Source organism: Oryzias latipes, chromosome 14 (genome assembly GCF_002234675.1).
Source record: "Oryzias latipes chromosome 14, ASM223467v1".
Classification (NCBI taxonomy): Eukaryota; Metazoa; Chordata; class Actinopteri; order Beloniformes; family Adrianichthyidae; genus Oryzias; species Oryzias latipes.
The window spans coordinates 23,026,956-23,043,994 of NC_019872.2; the positions used below are offsets into that span (position 1 = coordinate 23,026,956).

The 17,039-nt window shown below is 41.1% G+C and overlaps 1 protein-coding gene across 2 annotated transcripts; it reads right to left on the minus strand.

The window, feature by feature from the left end:
• Positions 1-1,427: 1,427 nt before the first annotated feature.
• Positions 1,428-15,199, minus strand: slc23a1 (solute carrier family 23 member 1). 2 transcript variants are annotated; one of them, XM_004076729.4, is made up of 14 exons: positions 15,063-15,199; positions 14,737-14,907; positions 11,074-11,231; positions 10,894-10,982; positions 10,748-10,815; positions 9,651-9,832; positions 7,918-8,038; positions 7,668-7,824; positions 6,115-6,262; positions 5,935-6,040; positions 5,639-5,768; positions 5,418-5,561; positions 4,512-4,607; positions 1,428-1,835 (listed from the first exon to the last, which is right to left on the minus strand). In XM_004076729.4, the coding sequence occupies exons 1-14, from the start codon at positions 15,078-15,080 to the stop codon at positions 1,603-1,605; spliced, it is 1,821 nt and encodes a 606-aa protein (XP_004076777.2). In that variant the 5' UTR covers positions 15,081-15,199; the 3' UTR covers positions 1,428-1,602. The 2 variants fall into 2 exon arrangements, with proteins under 2 accessions (XP_004076777.2, XP_020564742.1); XM_020709083.2 differs by lacking the exon at positions 15,063-15,199 and having other exon boundaries at positions 11,074-11,211; positions 14,737-14,892.
• Positions 15,200-17,039: the final 1,840 nt, after the last annotated feature.

The window sequence follows — 17,039 nt, forward strand, 5'->3', positions numbered from 1 at the left end:
AGAACCTGTAGGCCCAAATTGATTCACTGGGTGAAACAGATGCTCGTAGTTTTTCCATTAGAAAGGATTACATGTATTAGGAAAGGAAAGTTGGAACTGTTTGCAGAAATGTGGGGTCCTCTAAAAAGTTTTGTGAGGAGTCTTAATTTGGAGAATGGATCTGTGGATGACCAAGACTAACTAAGAATACTCTGTAAACATTCAGTATTTAAAAAAAAAAATGCATTTGTATTTGAAAAATGTATCAAAAGATGGCTTTTCTTTAATTTCCTGATTAGTAGAGGTTGATTTGCTTTTTTTTTCTTCTTGTTATTGTTTAGTTTTTTTTTCTCTGTTCTATTTTGTTTATTCTATTTTTGCTCACATATACAAATTGGATGTAAAGCTTGTGATTATGGTTGATAATGTACCAAAAATTAAAATAAAAACAATATTACAAAAAAAAAAGTTAGGCGCCAGATAATGATAAATCATGTAATAAAATGGTTGCGGTAGAACAGGGGTGGGATTATATGAGTTCGCTTCCTTCCACTCCCTTTCAAGCCATATTTCATTTTATGTCTAATTATCCTAAGTTTGATATGTCATTATATGAATGTATAACTGAGGATTGTAATGTTTTTTGTGTATTATTCTTGTTTGATTGCTTGAAATATGTCATGGTGCCTCTGGCAGCCTACTCTCCCCCTCCCATCTCTCCTCTGCTCTGCTGATTGGAACCAGCTGCAGATACTCACCTCATTACGCTCCAGCCTTCTTAAGGAGATCCAACCCCAGTATTCATCGCCAGTTCATTACACTCTACGGTGCTTATGTGTGGTCGCCAAGTTAACCTAGTGTTCCTGGTTTCAACTTGTTACTTACCTCGCCTTGTCGCTCGCTCTAATGGTTCTTCACTACGATTATCCACCTGGTTGCTCCTCTCGAAGAGCTTGATCCATCCTGCTCCTGCCACGACGATCCTGTCTCGCCGCGCTCCGGTCTCGCTCACTCCTGTCTGGCCAAGTCTCCTGCCAAGGACCAAGCCTGTCTCGAACCCCTGCTCCAACATCCAGATTCAACGCAGACGACAGGACGTATCAGCAAGATTACAAAAGCTACAAACTTTCTCTATGCCCCATTCTGGAAGAGAAATAAATCTGTTAAACTACTTCTTGGTTTGAGTTTGCTTCCGGGTTCCAGCGTCTGGGTCTGTCGCGTCATACACATCATGACACAATAAACCATTTCGTATTAAAAAAAATTAAAAGGTGCACGTGCACTTAAGTGTGGGATATCTACACAAACTGAAAAACTGAAAAATCTCTACAAAGTGCCTGCGTCTCACCTACTTCAACTTTACGTGTGCTATAAGTGTTCTCTAAGACCTGTAGCCCACAACATGCATGTGGTGCAACAAATAAAAGGGAAAAATAATACACATCAAATCAAACTTAATTTTCTTTTAATTTTCTGTTTCCATGGTAACAGATGCTGCTCAAGTGGGGAAATTTTGGGTTACAGATAAACACCTTGACAGTCCTGTAAATGGCGTTTTCTCACAGGGTTATCTGTGAAAGTGGAGGCAGCGTCCTTCTGCTTCTGTGCAGAGTCAAGGCTTCGTCACAACTTGGTGGTGGGCAGCTGGCTTTCATCCTCCTCCTCTCTCTCCTCCTGCTCGGGAGGAGCATCATCATCATGCGCCCTGAAACCTGTGAAGGAGGGGCTGATGGGAAAGCGCTTGAGCCACCGGGTCCGCCTTATCACGGTCATCCCCACAGGAAAGTCATACGAGGAGGAAGAGGAGGAGATGGAGGAGGAACCCCATCCCACAAGCCCTCTTTCTTCTCTGGTACCTGAGAATAAGATGAAAACAAATCTGCATTACAAAAACTATGGAAAAAAAAACGTTTGTTTCTGGCAGCGCTTGGTCCTCCTTCCTGCCTGCGGTAATCTCAGCGTCCTTCCACAGATGAAATCCCTGCTCCCCCTCTGAAAGTGTCTAAAGCGTCTCCATCTGTCTGTCCTGCGTTGGACCATCAAATCATACAGACTCTACCACTTTTTGATTGGTAAATGGCACAGATTCTTAGAATCTTAGATGACCCCACCCTCACATTGACGTGTTCTCCCTACCATGAAAAAGGTGGATAAAGGTGGAGAGATTTCATGTAATCCATGGACACCAGTGAAAACCACAAATCATTGAAGAAAAAAGGTTCAGCGCACTGTCTAGTGGGTCTAGATGACCCAACTCCCATTGTAAAGTGCCTAGGATAGCACAAGGGTTAATCCCTTCTTAGAAGACCCTAAATGGTTTACAGCCGCAGTCCCATTCACTCATATATTCTTCAACACAAAGGAGGGATTCAAACTTTTGATTCTCTAATCAGAGGTTCCCTGCTCTCTCTCACCATGGCCCAGAAATTGTAGTCATTCTTTGACTGGCCTGGTTTTGGCGTGAAATTTGAAGTATTTATTTATGACCTTGGAGTGCTGATTTATTCTGAAGTCTTGATCAGTTTGTTCCTGATCAGTTAAACTTTTCTTTTATTCTGTTGACTAGCTTGACAGGTGGCTCAGAATAAGTGGCGACAACAGGAAGAGCAGATGAGACCTGGGCGGGTTTGGACTTGTAAATCTTAAAGCCGAACCTGAAAAAGTCCAGGAGCGCTCTCTGCTGGGCAATACAGTGAGGAACACCTTAGTGGTTTCTGTAAAAATCTTTTTATACACGAAATCTGTGGAATCTTAGCAGCTAGAACTTAACTAGTCCTGCATCTGTGTGTTAGGGAGGTAACTGCTTATATACAGGGGTGCATCTATTCCTTTAAAAAAGTTGTTGTGTCCTTTAAAGTTGTTGTGTCCAGAAAACAATGGAGTGGAGATCTATTGTTAATCTAAGTTTAATAGAGAGGTTGTGGCACTTGAAAGTATCCATCCAGTTATGTGAATTAGCACAAAGCCTTTTTTTGAGATTTGTCCGGTGCAAATGTGAAAAATTGTGATGTTGACACTCCTGAGGTTTCTTCTTTTTTTCTGTAATTTGTTTCTGGAATCCAGTTTTTAAGAAAATTTCTCCTCTAAGGGCAGGGATACCCAGTTTAGTTTAGTCTGTTTTTTTAGTTTAGTTTAGAATTTACTTATTGAATTCTGTTACTTCATGATCATTAAAATTTTATGTTTACTTTACAATTACGGGTAAAAAGCCCATTAAGACGACCATTAATGTGATATTGGGCTACATAAATAAAATTGAATTGTAGTACTTTCCCTTTTAGCCTTATTTAAATGCCCAAGGTCATGTTTTTTATGAGTAAAAAGCTCTGTCCATCAACTTTAAAGTCTTTTGTGGAAGAATAGATTTAAATAATTGGAACTATTCTATATTTTGGTATGTTTTTGTAATCAAATTTGTAGAAAACATCTTTTTACAGTTGATGCACACAGTTGTTATTTTAATATGGATATTACGGAAGACATACAAACAGGTGAAAAAAAAACATTTATTGAGTGTCACTTAACCCTTTACGTTAGACTGAAGGTACGTTTGATTTCCTTGTCAAAATGTAGCTGACCTTTAGCTTTTACAGCTGCAGTCTAGTGATCACCCTGGGAGCATTTGAAAGAGTTTGCAAGAAGAAGATATAACTTTGTGAACTTTAGGGAGTAAATAAAATCATCTGGCTTGAGGTTCAGAACTCCCTGTTCGGTCATTACTCTGCTAAGCATTAACTATTTGATCTCGCATATTTTTTGAAAGATAGTGATAATCATGTTCAGTCTTTCCATATTGAAAGGCGTATTTAATTCAGGATAGTTGCTTGTAACGTTTCCAAAAATACAGCTGTTTCTCCATCACCACAACAACACTGCAGTGATCAGCTGGTTTCATAATATTGTCTCTATTATTCATCAACTTCTTAGATAAGGAAACATCCACCATGATCTCTTCCTCTTCTTCCTGATCCTCTCCATCCTGGTCTGGAGAACCTCCACATCTTCATCTCTGCTACCTCCAGATCTGCTTCCTGTCTCTGTCTCACCACCATCTTCCACCCCTTTCCTTCAATTCTTGATGACACTCTTCAGTCTCACATCACACCTGAAGCCTTCCTCCACCCATTCCAACCTTCTTGAACACATCTCTCCACCTCTTTTCCACTGTTTGTTCTGGACTGTTTACCCTAAGAACTCAAAGTCCTCCACCTTCTCCACCTCTGCTCTGCGTAACCTCACCGTTCCACTTCAGTTCCTCTCCTTCACACACTGATTCTTTTTTTCTCTCTGCCTACAAACAGTAACATTTCACCAGCACCGACTCCCGGGCCAACTCAGTACAGAAGTTCTGACATTTACCCCATTTGCTCTTCCTAAAACAGCCATCTTTCTGTTTTTACCCAAACACAGAAAGTGTTCATGAAAACAGCGGGTCATGCCCTTTTTACAATAGATGATTCCAATATGTTAAGAATAAACCTGAAAAAACACCAAGTGAACTACGATGAATAAATACTTTTTTTTTGGTATACCTGGTATTGTGTTGTCAAGACAAAAGGCAAGGAAACCTCCAACAAACATCTCTGTGGACAGAAGAACTGTCAGGATCTGGTCCAGTTCTGGAACACCTGGATACAAAAGGCATGTCTGAATTATCCTCATGACATGAATCTGAATGAAGCCACACCGTCCAAAAATGTAAAGGGCGTTCATATAAATCCAAGCTTTCACTTTCCTCAGCCATCAGTTAGTCAGCTCTCAAAACTCGTTACTGATCTTTTCCGGCTTTCTTCTTCTCTTTGAGTGGTTAGTGTTTGCAACAGGAAGGGTTCTAAGTCAAAGGTAATGTTGCTCCTTCTGTCCCTGTTTGTTAGTTTATATTAATGTAACAGAAGTAATGAGATTTTCTCCCATTTACCACAGGAGAGATTATGTCATGTTACTGTACTTTATTAATCATGTGAGGGAATTTCTCAGTCTAAATGTCCTTTAACATTCCTATCTAACTATGACCAACAATACTGTGGAAATGTTGCATGAAGCAGCCATTACTGAGACTGAGCTGGTTGCATTTACGTGCTGGATGGTGATTTGGCGTGTCTGAAAGATGGTTTATTGCTGTAAATATTACAAATATTAACCATCAGCAGAAAGTGCAGGTTATAAAATAAATGTTGATCTAGAATTAGTTTTAAGAAGACAGACTCTTCAGTAAAAATAATGTTCCATTTCACACTCACCTTACGTAGTGAGAGAAACCAAAACTTGGAATTTGGAAGCCAGTTCAAATTCCTGCCCCAAGTGTTTACCAAAACTGAGTTTCTATTTGGTCCAATAAAGCTCTAGTGATTTGATATAAATGAATCATTTTTGATTCTGTATATTATTCCTATCAAAGACCAGCTGTTGTCCTTCGGCACAGATGAACCCAGACGTACCTGTACTGATTGACTTAGGATGTGTGTCCAGATATGTTGGCAGAGTGAGGCCAAAGAACATTGAGAAACCAAGAACAAAAAGGTTTCTGGATGAGTTCAAGTCAACAAGCTGCAGGTTGGACAGTCCAACGGCTGTGATCATTCCTGAGGAACAAACAAAGACTTGGATTTATGAGGCATTGTCATAGTTCTCGCATGAAGCTCTGATGCCTGAAACTAACCAAACAGCGTGCAAAACATCCCTCCCAGGATGGGGTCCGGCAGTGAGGCAAATAGAGCTGTGAACTTTCCAACTGATCCCAGCAGGAGCATTATACCAGCCCCATACTGGACCACCCTTCGGCTCCCCACCTGCAGACAAACCAAAAATGCCAACATCATCAGGATCACAAGAGGAACACATGAACACAAGAGGAACACATGAGTCTCTGCAAATCTACAGACGCGGTTCATTTTGTTTCACCAAGTCAAGGACTGGTAAGCTAAGAGGTCTCTTTAGGTAAATGAATGTACCGACCTTTGTAATGCCCAGAACACCAATGTTTGGACTGGAGGAGGTGGAACCGTTTCCTGTACCCAGAAGACCAGCAATGATACAGCAGACACCCTCAGTGAAGATCCCCCTGAAACAATGACAGAAAAACTCAGCCCAAACTGGAACTTTTGAGTTTGGTTTAGTCCACAGCGTCACCCTAACCTGTTAATTGCATGTACCGGAGGAGGTGTGGCCCCTGAAAGACGGGCACAGGCATAGTAATCTCCAATCGACTCCACGATACCTGCCATGGTGGCACTGAACATGCCCAGCACCCCCGCAACTGTCACCACAGGCAGCCCCCACTGGCCTGTAGGGGAAAAGCCCCCTTCGTGTTACAGGAGCACTTTATTATAAACAGCCTCATCACAACCACTTTTATGATTTTGAAAACTTTTTTTCTGTCTTCTAACAGATGTTTCAGGGACTTTGAGTTTGTCCATCTTCATCCCTTTATCTTGTTTTTCCAGCAGCTAAAAATTTTTGATGTCTTAAGCCAATGTTCCATGAATTTGTGTTCTTGTACTTCCTGGACTAACTGAAAATAAACAAGTTGAAGCTCCAGGTTTGTGACCCTCAATATAACCATTACTATCATGATCCTGATCACGATCATCAATGTCAACAGGGCCATTGTGGTTAGCACTGAGTGACACAGGAATGTTGAAGCTACTTGGTTCAAATTCCTCTGAATTTTCCAATTTGTCATTATATATATGAAAAAAACATGTGCTCAGAATTTTGCCATAAATTTAAATGTGTTTTTTCATTCATATCAAAGCTCATGAAGGTTTCGTCGTTTTCACCCCTGAGGTTTCTTCGTTTTTTCCGGAATCCGTTTTTTTTTTGGGAGTTTTTCCTTACCGCAAAGGGGGGTCTAAGGGCAGGGATGCCAGTATAGCTTAGTCAGTTTGTTAGTTCTTTTTAGTATTTTCCTATTGAACTCTTTGTATTCGTGATCCTTTTGAGTTCATGTATTACTTCGAAGCCCATCGAGACGACTATTGTTGTGATTTTGGGCCATACAAATAAAATTGAATTGAATTGAATTGAATTGAATTGTCAATGCATTTAACATTTTTGATATGTTCTGTAAAAAGCATCAAAAACAAGGAAAATTAGATATGACTTAAAGCCTTTTCACATCACATTCTTCAATGTGTATTTTACACATAGAAAACTACCAGCATGACTAAAAAAGGTGTGTAGTTGGTAAAGCAGGTTAGCGCAGTTGCCTGAAAGTGAAAAGGTCCTGGTTCAAATCTCAGCTGGATTTTTTTTTGTGTGGACTTTGCATCTTCTCCTTGTGCATGTGTGGGTTTTTCTCCTGGCACTCTGATTTCTTCCGAAAGTCCCAAAATATGCTTCATTGGTTAATTGGTGTTCCTACATTGGTTCTAGGTTTGCATGTTAGTTTGTGACCCTGCAACAGACTGGTGTTTTAGGTGTACCCTGCTTACGGTCAACAGTAGCTCGGATGGTAATCACCATGATCCCAAAAGGGGGTTCTTGCTATGTACAGGCAATATAGATCATTATTCAGATTATCTTTAACATTTGCAGACTGTCTTCAGCATCCCGACAACCACAATCATGACCTCTTGATGACACTCTTCAGTCTCACATCACACCTGAAGCCTGAAGATATGGTCATATCTGAATATCAATTTTTTTTTCTTCCTTATCATCACCATCATCAGAATGGGCGGACTCACATGGGTAGGGCACTCTGAACCATGGCGCTGATGCCATGATGTCGCCTCGGGCATCAGTCCGGGCTTTGTGACCATAGCGACTTGGATTACTGGGCAGCAGGTTTGTCAAAGTGAGGATGTAGCAGACGAGCCAAACCAACATGATTGCTAGTATGATCTGATGGTGGAAAAAAACTTTAGGATTTTAGAAATCACAGAACTGAATCACAGCATCAACATGTGTCTGAACACTGTATTATTTTTCACTTACGGGAAACATTTTGAAAATCTGAACTTTGGTTGAGGTCAGACCTTTCTTTCGGCTATAAAAAGGAACAGGAATTGATGTTGTTCTGAGGTACTGAGCAAATAGAACGATGCACAGGATACACCTGCAGATAGAATGAGAAACCACTATAAAAACATGAGGGGGTAAAGCACAATAGGTACAATGTCATTCCAACACATAAAAAACACATAGGCCTAGTACTGACATTTAATGCATTTATTTAGTGATTGTTTTGTAAAACCCACAATAAAATCTGTGAGGAGAAGAGCACTGGTCTCCATCAGGAAAACAACTGGAAAGCCAAGACAGGTCAAGTTCTAGTTACAGAGGCAACGATGGGCATACAGACCGACCTGGCACAGAAAGGTAGTGTCAGAATTCAGTCTCTGTCTCCGCCTCTGGTCATCGGCAGGAGCCGTCCCCAGAGTTCTAGGTACACTACAGCTCCCAGCAACCCCAGAGCACACTTCCTGGATGCTGTGCACCCGATTGTTATTTATTCAATCAACCACAGCATACTAAAGCACTGCACTGAGCTCAGCTCAGTGCAAAGCATTGTCTGTGCCACTCTGCCTTCATTACCGAGCGTTAACTTTGGACCTCATCTTCTGTTTCCTGACCCTGTATATGACTGTTTGTTTGCCGCCTGCCCCGACTCTCGCCTGGATCCTGACTACTCGTCTCTCCTCCTATAATTTCATGCCTGTTATTGACCCCTACGTGCCCGACCCTGATTTAGATTTATGAACTTTTAGCTGAGCTAATAAACCTGCTGCAGTTGGAACCAGCCATCTTCCTGTTCTTGTGACGGATAGGGACTTAAAACCATCCTCCCAGGGACAAAAATATCTCCCCCAGCTCAAATCTATTGCAATTCCAAATTCATTGATTGTAGAGATTACCCACAGCATGTGGACAGGGTGTCGCTCGACCCAAGGATCCAACTCACAGAGGGCTTAACCCCCATCCCCACATCAGCTGCTGGGGCCCTCAAACAAGGGATGTGGGCAGGCAAAAGATCATAGGTGACTGACCTCCTTGTACTGTGCTACAGGATTTTTTGGCAAGTTGCAGTTTTTAATGACACCTGTTGTTTGTAAGCAGGGGTGTCCAACTTTTCCTGCATGTCAAATGTGCAATTAAAAACAGAGGCGGGGTGGAGATTCATGCCACAACACCAGGGGAAAGTGCCAAAGCCAAGTATCTCAATGCCCAAAGTATGTGCTGTGCTCTAAAGCATCTGTCCAGGAGGGCTCCATCCACTCCACAGACAGACCCAAAGTCATAACTCCCATGGCACCCACCTCCCTAAACTCATGGCTTGAATCTGTAGCCATTCTCAAGGACTTGGAGAGGGGTACAGGACAACATAGCACCTGTCAACTCTAACCTATACGCAGAAACCAATTTAAGTGTCAACAGAGAAGACTTAACTGCATAACTGCAGGAAGTTCAGATAGAGTTAAACCAAAAACCTTAAATATCTGAAGATCAGTTAGGTGGTAATCTGCAGCATCCTTTTAACTTCTAGATAAAATCTACAGGTATTAGAACAAGACCTCCTGCCCTGATCCAGTCTATGGAACATTTCACTAAACTGACTAGCTGTTCCAATGAAATCCTCAGATATTCTGGGAGGACATTACCTTCCACACTGACAGAAAAACACACACACACAGAAACACACAAGTGACACTTTTGTTCAGGTGACTCACAGAGCTGAGAGGCCCCAGTGGGATCCTGCACGGTCCCCCGCCGTGGTAAAGACAGACAGGCCAATGAGGGAAACTGTGGGCGTGATGGTGAGTGGACCAATGTACTTCAGCAGCAGACCGGGTAACCCGCACAGACCTATGATAACCTCTACCAGACTGGACATGATGATGGCACCTTGAATCTGCAGGAAACATCAAACAACGATTCATTGGTTCATGTGAACTGGATCAGAACCCAGCAGACTTGGACTGGGCGTATGACTTAATTCCAGGTCAAAGTCTGTAGCCTTCTTAGGCAGAACAAAAAGTTTAAGAACAAAGATCCAGCCCAGAGACTTTGCAGCTCCAGTGCCCCCTTACACCAACGTGATGAATAAAGAAAGAAGTTGGTTAGCCTGAATGATAGAATAGGAAATTGTGGATTCACATTTTATGTTGAGTCAAACTTTTCCTTTTTCTTTTCCTTTCAGGGGTCGCCACAGTGAATCGCTTCCTCCATCTAACCCTGTCTTCTGCATCCTCTACTCTAACACCAGCTACCTTCAGGTCTTCCTTCACTGCATCCATAAACCTCCTCTTTGGTCTTCCTCTAGATCTCTTGCCTGGCAGCTCTAGACTCAGGATCCTTCTACAATAGGTTCATTGTCTCTCCTCTGGACATGTCTGAACCTTCTCAGTGTATGACTCCCCTCCAAAACCTCTAACATTTGCTGTCCCTCTGATGTCCTTATTCCAGATCCTATCCACCCTGGTCACTCCCAAAGAGAACTTCAGCATCTCCATCTCTGCTCCCTCCTGCTTCCTATCTTTTCCTCTGTGCCACTCTGAACATGGCTGGGCTCACCACAGTTTTGTATACCTTTCCTTTCATTGGTATCGTCTGTCACTAGCGATGATGCGCACAGAGCAATTTTTTATTTTTTTAGTTTTAGCAACACCAACCTTTATCAGTTTAAGTGAGCTTGAAAATACAGAAGTCCAGGAGCAGAAACAGCAACACCAAAATTTTCTTTGAAGTAAAATGATGAATGTTATGGTTGATCTTTATGCTTCATCTACCTCTGACCACAGTATAAATGCCAAAGATGCCCTCATACCTCTCTCATGCGAGGCTGCCAGATGTGTGAGGTGTTGAGGGGAACACTCCAATTTCCGTAAATCTCCTCTGTGGATAAAATCAAACTTTAGAACCTTGAGGCAGTGAGTTCATGAAGAACAGGGTTTGAAACAGACAGACTCTGACCTTCGCTGGGACACTTCCAACGGTCAAGGCCAAGTATTGCCTGGGCAGGGATCAGGAAAGCAAACGCACTGGCCTGGAACAGAGGAAGTCTAACCACAAGAACACACTTGTTATCTCCTACTCTCACCACACTAAGAGAGAAGATCTTTACCTGGCCCATGTGTACCTGCTCAGACTCACCTGACTCCCACAGTTGTCTGGATCAGAGTAGTGATGCCAACAGTGGTAAAAATGGTTCCAATCAGCTGACTCACAGTGTTTTGGTCTTGACCCACACACATGGCTTCAGCAAGTAGAAACGGCACAGCAACAGTCCCACTAAAACATGTCAGGTAATGCTGTGAAAAAAAGGAGTAAGGCGCAGAATTGTAACCTACATTCCAGCTCTACTGTCTAAAAACCACTGTCTTTACATAAAAATGGGAAAATCACATTTGCATCTACTCTACCTCTTCTAACATCTTTGTCTTTTATCACAACAATTAATTACTTGATATCTTAACTGGGTTTGCTGCATCTGTGTTTTGTAATTTTTGTAATGAAGTGTTCAATTATTTTAAATTCATGTAATCAATCAATAAAATCAACTACACTGAATCTAAAGAGTTTGATTACTAGCTTTAAAGGGAGTGGGAAGAAGCAAATTCACATAATCCCACCCCTGTTATGTTTGAGTTTTTTTCCATTACACAGTTGCTATCATTTGGTTCTTAACATTGACTTGTTGGTTTTTCGTAATGATTCAAGTTGTATAATGCATTTGCCACTGTGGCATAGTATTGTTGAACCAGAAACAGGAAGTGTGGACAGTTTATTATAATGACACACATAACAATAAAGAGAAAAGGAACAAAGTATATAAATATGTTGCAGTTTTAAAAATCCATCCATCCATCCATCCATCCATCCACCCACCCACCCACCCATCCATCCATCCGTCCGTCCGTCCGTCCATCTATTCAGTCATTCATCCATCCATCCATCCATCCAGTCATCCATCCATCCATCCATCCATCCATCCATCCATCCAGTCATTCATCCATCCATCCATCCATGCCACGGGACAGCAAATATGCCCAGACTTTCCTCCCTCAACTCACACTTAAAATGATCAGTCAACTTTTTAAATGATTGAAATACCATTTTAAGTTGTTTTATTAAGAAATGATGACGATGACAAAACAAATAAAGGTGACCAATTGAAGATCAGACGTCTGTCCTCAAAGTGTCTGCTACTGAATGGTTTGATAACTGATGATCGTGTTGATCTATTCTGTCTCACAGAAACCTGACTGCAGCAGGAAGATGGTGTTAGAATGAATGAAGCATCTCCTTGCCGTTTTTCAAACGGAACAATCCCAGAAAAACTGTCAGAGGAGGAGGGGTGGGATCTAGTCACAGAGCAACTTTAACTCGTTTAAGGGTCTGAAATTCCCTTTTTGGCAGTAAAAGTGGAAAAAGATGTACATTTCAATACTGTCTTCTGGCCCTTGTTTGGAGTTTCTGTGTGAAATCTTTTTCTTTTTTGCTTTAGGGTTAAACACAATTAAATATTTGTATAAATGATTAATTCATAATATTCATGTCAATGCTGAACACATAAACATGTATTCAGCATTGACAGAATAGATGACTACTGATTGAAATCTATTGGATCCTGCCAAGTTCATGCATATAAAGTTTTGTTCTACCTTTAGTAACAGTTCCATTCACACAGGAACACACATTCACTTTTAGCATATGCTTGATCTTTGTTTTTTTTTTCTTGTGGAACCAAATAATTGTTGATGTTTCCTCATAACTCTGTCCTGTTTGATCATTCTTCAACAATAAAAGACTGAAAATAAACTTTTTATTTACTTTGACTGCACAGCACCTTATCTTTAATCTAGATAAATGATTGGTTTCCAAAAATGCTGAGACTGAATTCAAGGAAACTTTTTCATTAACATTCCAGCACGACGGAGGACAACCTCTTGGCCTTTACTCCTGCACACACTGATTATTTTGTTAATTGTTTCACAACCTCTGTGCATCTGATAGCATTTCTACTCCAGAATAAAAGCCATAACAGAGGAGGCTCAGTGGAGAACATTGAAACAGGACTCAAGAACAATTGAAGGAAAGTTTCAGTCCGCAAAGTTAATGATTGGGAAGATAGCGTGCTCATTTAGAAGGAAGCCCCTAGGACATGCTGGAACGCCTTACTATTCATTAACAAATGAAACAAACAAGATCACACCCAGCTTTCTTTTTAGTTCTGTGGATCCATGTGTTCCTCTCAATCAGGGCTCACTAACTAGGGGTCAGCTGGCCGGATCCGGACCCAGATGCCAGGTCATGCGGACCCAGACCCGGGCCTAGATTCAAACTTGACGCAAAATTAATACAATTGGTGCCTCTATTGTAAATGGTGCAGTCTTTCTCCCAACTTGTCATATATGGACATATTTCCAGGGCCCCCCTCTCTGCGTCACTTTTTTTTTACATTTTTGGTGTCCTCAACTCGTCATTTTTCAACGTGCTGCTTGTTCCCATTAACTCAGGGGTCCCAAACCCTGCGAGGGCCGCTTGGTACTGGGCCACATACAGAAAATAAATTCATGCGCTAACTTTGATTCTTTTGTTATTTTAGGTAAACCTTTTATTCATACATTTCATTTAATAAAAGAGAAGCTCAAATTTTGTATTTTAAAAATGATTTCCTGCTTTTTTTAATATAAATCTCTTAAAAAAATACATAAATCGAAAACTGTAAAACTCTTCAGCTTTTCATCGGTTTATGTGGATTAATGCCTTTGTTTCTTTTTATTTTATTTGAATGTTTTTTTTTTTTTGACACTTTGAGTTTGGTAATAAATATCTATGTTTTATTTGCTTTTATTGCTTATTACTCTATCTTATTATATTGTTTTCATCTGCCGCTTAGACTTTGTTCTAGTTTTTTCTATTTGTAAAACCATTTACTGCCAAAAGGTAAAACTGCTGAATAATTTTTAATTTTGTCAATAAAAAAATAAAAAAAAGATTTGAGTCTTTCCGCTTTTTAAATTTCTGATTCAGTAGGAGATTTATTTTGGAAAATTACCAGATTTTGTTCACCACATCCACCTGTCTTGCTGTGTTACGTGATATAAAGTCGTCACTCGCTCGGAGCGCTAGCTAAGTCATAAGCCCAAAGCTAAAAGTTAATAAAAGCCAAACAAGTTTCTTTGGGGAGAAAAGAGCCAGTGAGGAAACTGAAGAAGAGATTTCTGCATTTAGATTATTGATATTTACTTAAAATATTGAAATGCTTTACCCACATTACATTTTTATAATTAAAAAAAAAAGGACATAACACATTTGACAACTTATAGCTTTAAAAGTTTAATTAAACACGAAGACCCGCCTGCTACTCAACCTATGAAAAGGCACCTCATCCTACATCCTGCTCAAGATGGCTGCCTTTGGGACCAAATGGTGAGTTTTTTCTTGTATTGCAAAAACTTCTGACCACATTAGATGTTAAAGCTGACTAGGAAAATAAATAAGGAAGAGAAATGTAGCTTTGTGTCTCTGTTTTACAGACAGAGGGTTTCACACCAGCGGAAGCAGGAACCCGCTTCACACCTGCATCCATTTCTCTTCTCTTTCATTGTAGTTCATATATTTTCATCTCTTTATGTTAAAAAATCTAAAATGCAAACATTTGAAAAGCTCTCATTGATTTGAAGCAGAGACAATTCCTCCTCCACACACACACTTTAGAATTTAAAGTGTGGTTTTGACTTTATGATGGCATTGAGACGAGTTCATGATCATCAGCTTAATAACGAAAAACACACACACACAGCCGTTTACCTGCAGTCCCAACAGGATGCACAGGTACCAGGGAGGGACATCTTCAATGGTGTAAATCATGTCCACTGCGTTTTTTGCTTCCATCCCATCTTCCTTCTTTCTGATGTATCCGTCTGTCTCGGCTGTCCTGTTTTGCTTTTTTGAAAGCTGCTTCTCCAGGTCATCCTGACTCTTTCACACATCGGAGAAAATGGATCAATTCCTGGTTTACTGTCCCTGCTGCTCACACTCACATGAATACAAACACACACAAACAGGTACACAAACAAACACACACAGCTGCCTCTGTGTGTGTCAATAATGGGTCTGATCGATAGGAAATTTACCTGGAAGCTGCCGTCCATTTCACCTGTTTCAGTGTGACAATTCTTCACTGTGGGGAGTGTTGGGGGTTAGGTTGAAGTCCAGACAAATATTAACAGATTATTAACCATTGCGATCACCTGGACCCTGAGCCTCACCTGAGGGCGCACTGTGTCAGTGCTCAGACAGTTCTGCTGTCACTGCACATGCACGTGACATACGTGTCACCTGCTGAGGTGCGTCTATGCAGCAATGCTTACCAATGAGGTAGTAGAAATCACATCATTGCTGTAACCAAAAACACAGACAAGTGATCTGTCCCTCTATGGGATGCTGGTGTATTGACCGTTAAGGACATGTAAGGACAAGAGTGTGTGCAGCTCAAAAACGGTACCTATAAAGATTGGCATTTCTTCCAAATGACATACACAAGTAAAAAAAGCAGTAATTCAAAGGAATATTAAAGCAAATTATAGTGAAAATAATGACTCTAGTTCTGAGAAACAGCTTGAACTTATTTAAATATACATGAAACATGCTACTCTTTGCCTTCTTCCTGCTTCCTTTTGGGATTACAACTGTTAATTAAATTCCTCTGGTCTCAAATTTGAGCAATTGAAGTAAAGAGTCCCCTTGTACAGTACAAACATTTTTATGGTCTCTTAAGTTTTGCATATGAGTTTGAACCTGTAGATTATCCATCAGCTCCTGTGAGTCTGCCCTCACAGAGACATCATCTTATGAAAAGGATAAGAAATAAAAACTATGCATACTGCTCATTCACCTGCTGATTAGTTTCCCTGGAAACAGCTTTTGCCTACTGGGAGAGTTTCATTTACCCGTGACATTCTCCATTCAGCATGACTTCTAAATTTATAAATAATCTTTTATGAACTTGGGAATGGAAATGTTTCTGGCCCTGCAACAGACTGGGGACCTGTCCAGGGTGTACCCCGCTTTCACCCAACAGTACATGGGATAGGCTCCAGCAACCCAGTGTTGCCAAAAGGGATTCAGCTGCGAGACCTGTCAGCGCTGACAGCAGAGCTTTGCTTTGGGGAGGAGGAGGGTTCGACGTAACGGATCCGACAGCAGCTGGAGTCTCGTCACCGTAGCGACGACGACAAACGCCTGGGATGCCTGGGGACCTTCGCTGCTGATGTGCAGCTCTTTGCTCAAAGAGAGTCTGCTCCCCCATGGTGACGTGCACCCTGATGGTGGTGCTTCCAAAGAGGCGGGGAGTTCGGCGGCTGGCCGCCGGCATAGCGCGGTGTCACAGACCCAGTATGGTTTCTAATACATGTTTTCAAATGTTAATCCATCTGATTTATAATAAAGATGCTCAATAGCCCTGGCCCTATTGTCCTGCTACAACAAAGATGATTTTCCTGTTGGCAGCCGTCTAGCTGTCTGTCTTCATTTAAAGCACGAAGAGATCATTTCTCATTAAATTGCAGGGAAAAAAATGACATTTTTCTTTAGAAATGTATTTGTAGTTCACTCTCCGTGTTAATACAAAATGATTGAGATACTCTGTCACATTTTAACGATTATCGGAAGAATTATTGAAGCAGGAAGTCCGAATCTGTGAAGATCTTTCTAACTATACCAAGTCCTCCAAGTCCTGCACTCTGATTGGTTGATTCCGCCTCCTCTAACCCTCCCTCCCCCCCTTGTTCCATTATCGGACACAGATCACTTTTGACACAAATTTCTCGCAAGGAATGTGTCAGAATTCAGAGCGCAGCTGTAGCGCACTTGTGATTTGCGCCAGCAGATTCGAGCACACGCAGAAGCACATTTGAGCAGTTGTAATCACAGATTTGAAGTTGTAACTCTAAATAAACACATGCAAATGGAAATTTGTCAGTTCACAGCAGAAGATTTTTACACACAGATGCCGATTTTTGATGCACAAGTTTTCACATTCTGTATTACAAGTTCTCAAATCAAATCTACAAGCTCATCCATTTTGGAACATTAATACCTTCATAGTTTTG

Bases quoted from the DNA above. Each gene is read 5' to 3' on its own strand.
- slc23a1 (XM_004076729.4), bottom strand. The intron at 7,825-7,917 runs GTAAGTGAAAAA...TTCCACCATCAG, and splicing joins AGATTTTCAAAATGTTTCCC to ATCATACTAGCAATCATGTT. The intron at 1,836-4,511 runs GTATACCAAAAA...TCTTATTCTCAG, and splicing joins TCTTGACAACACAATACCAG to GTACCAGAGAAGAAAGAGGG.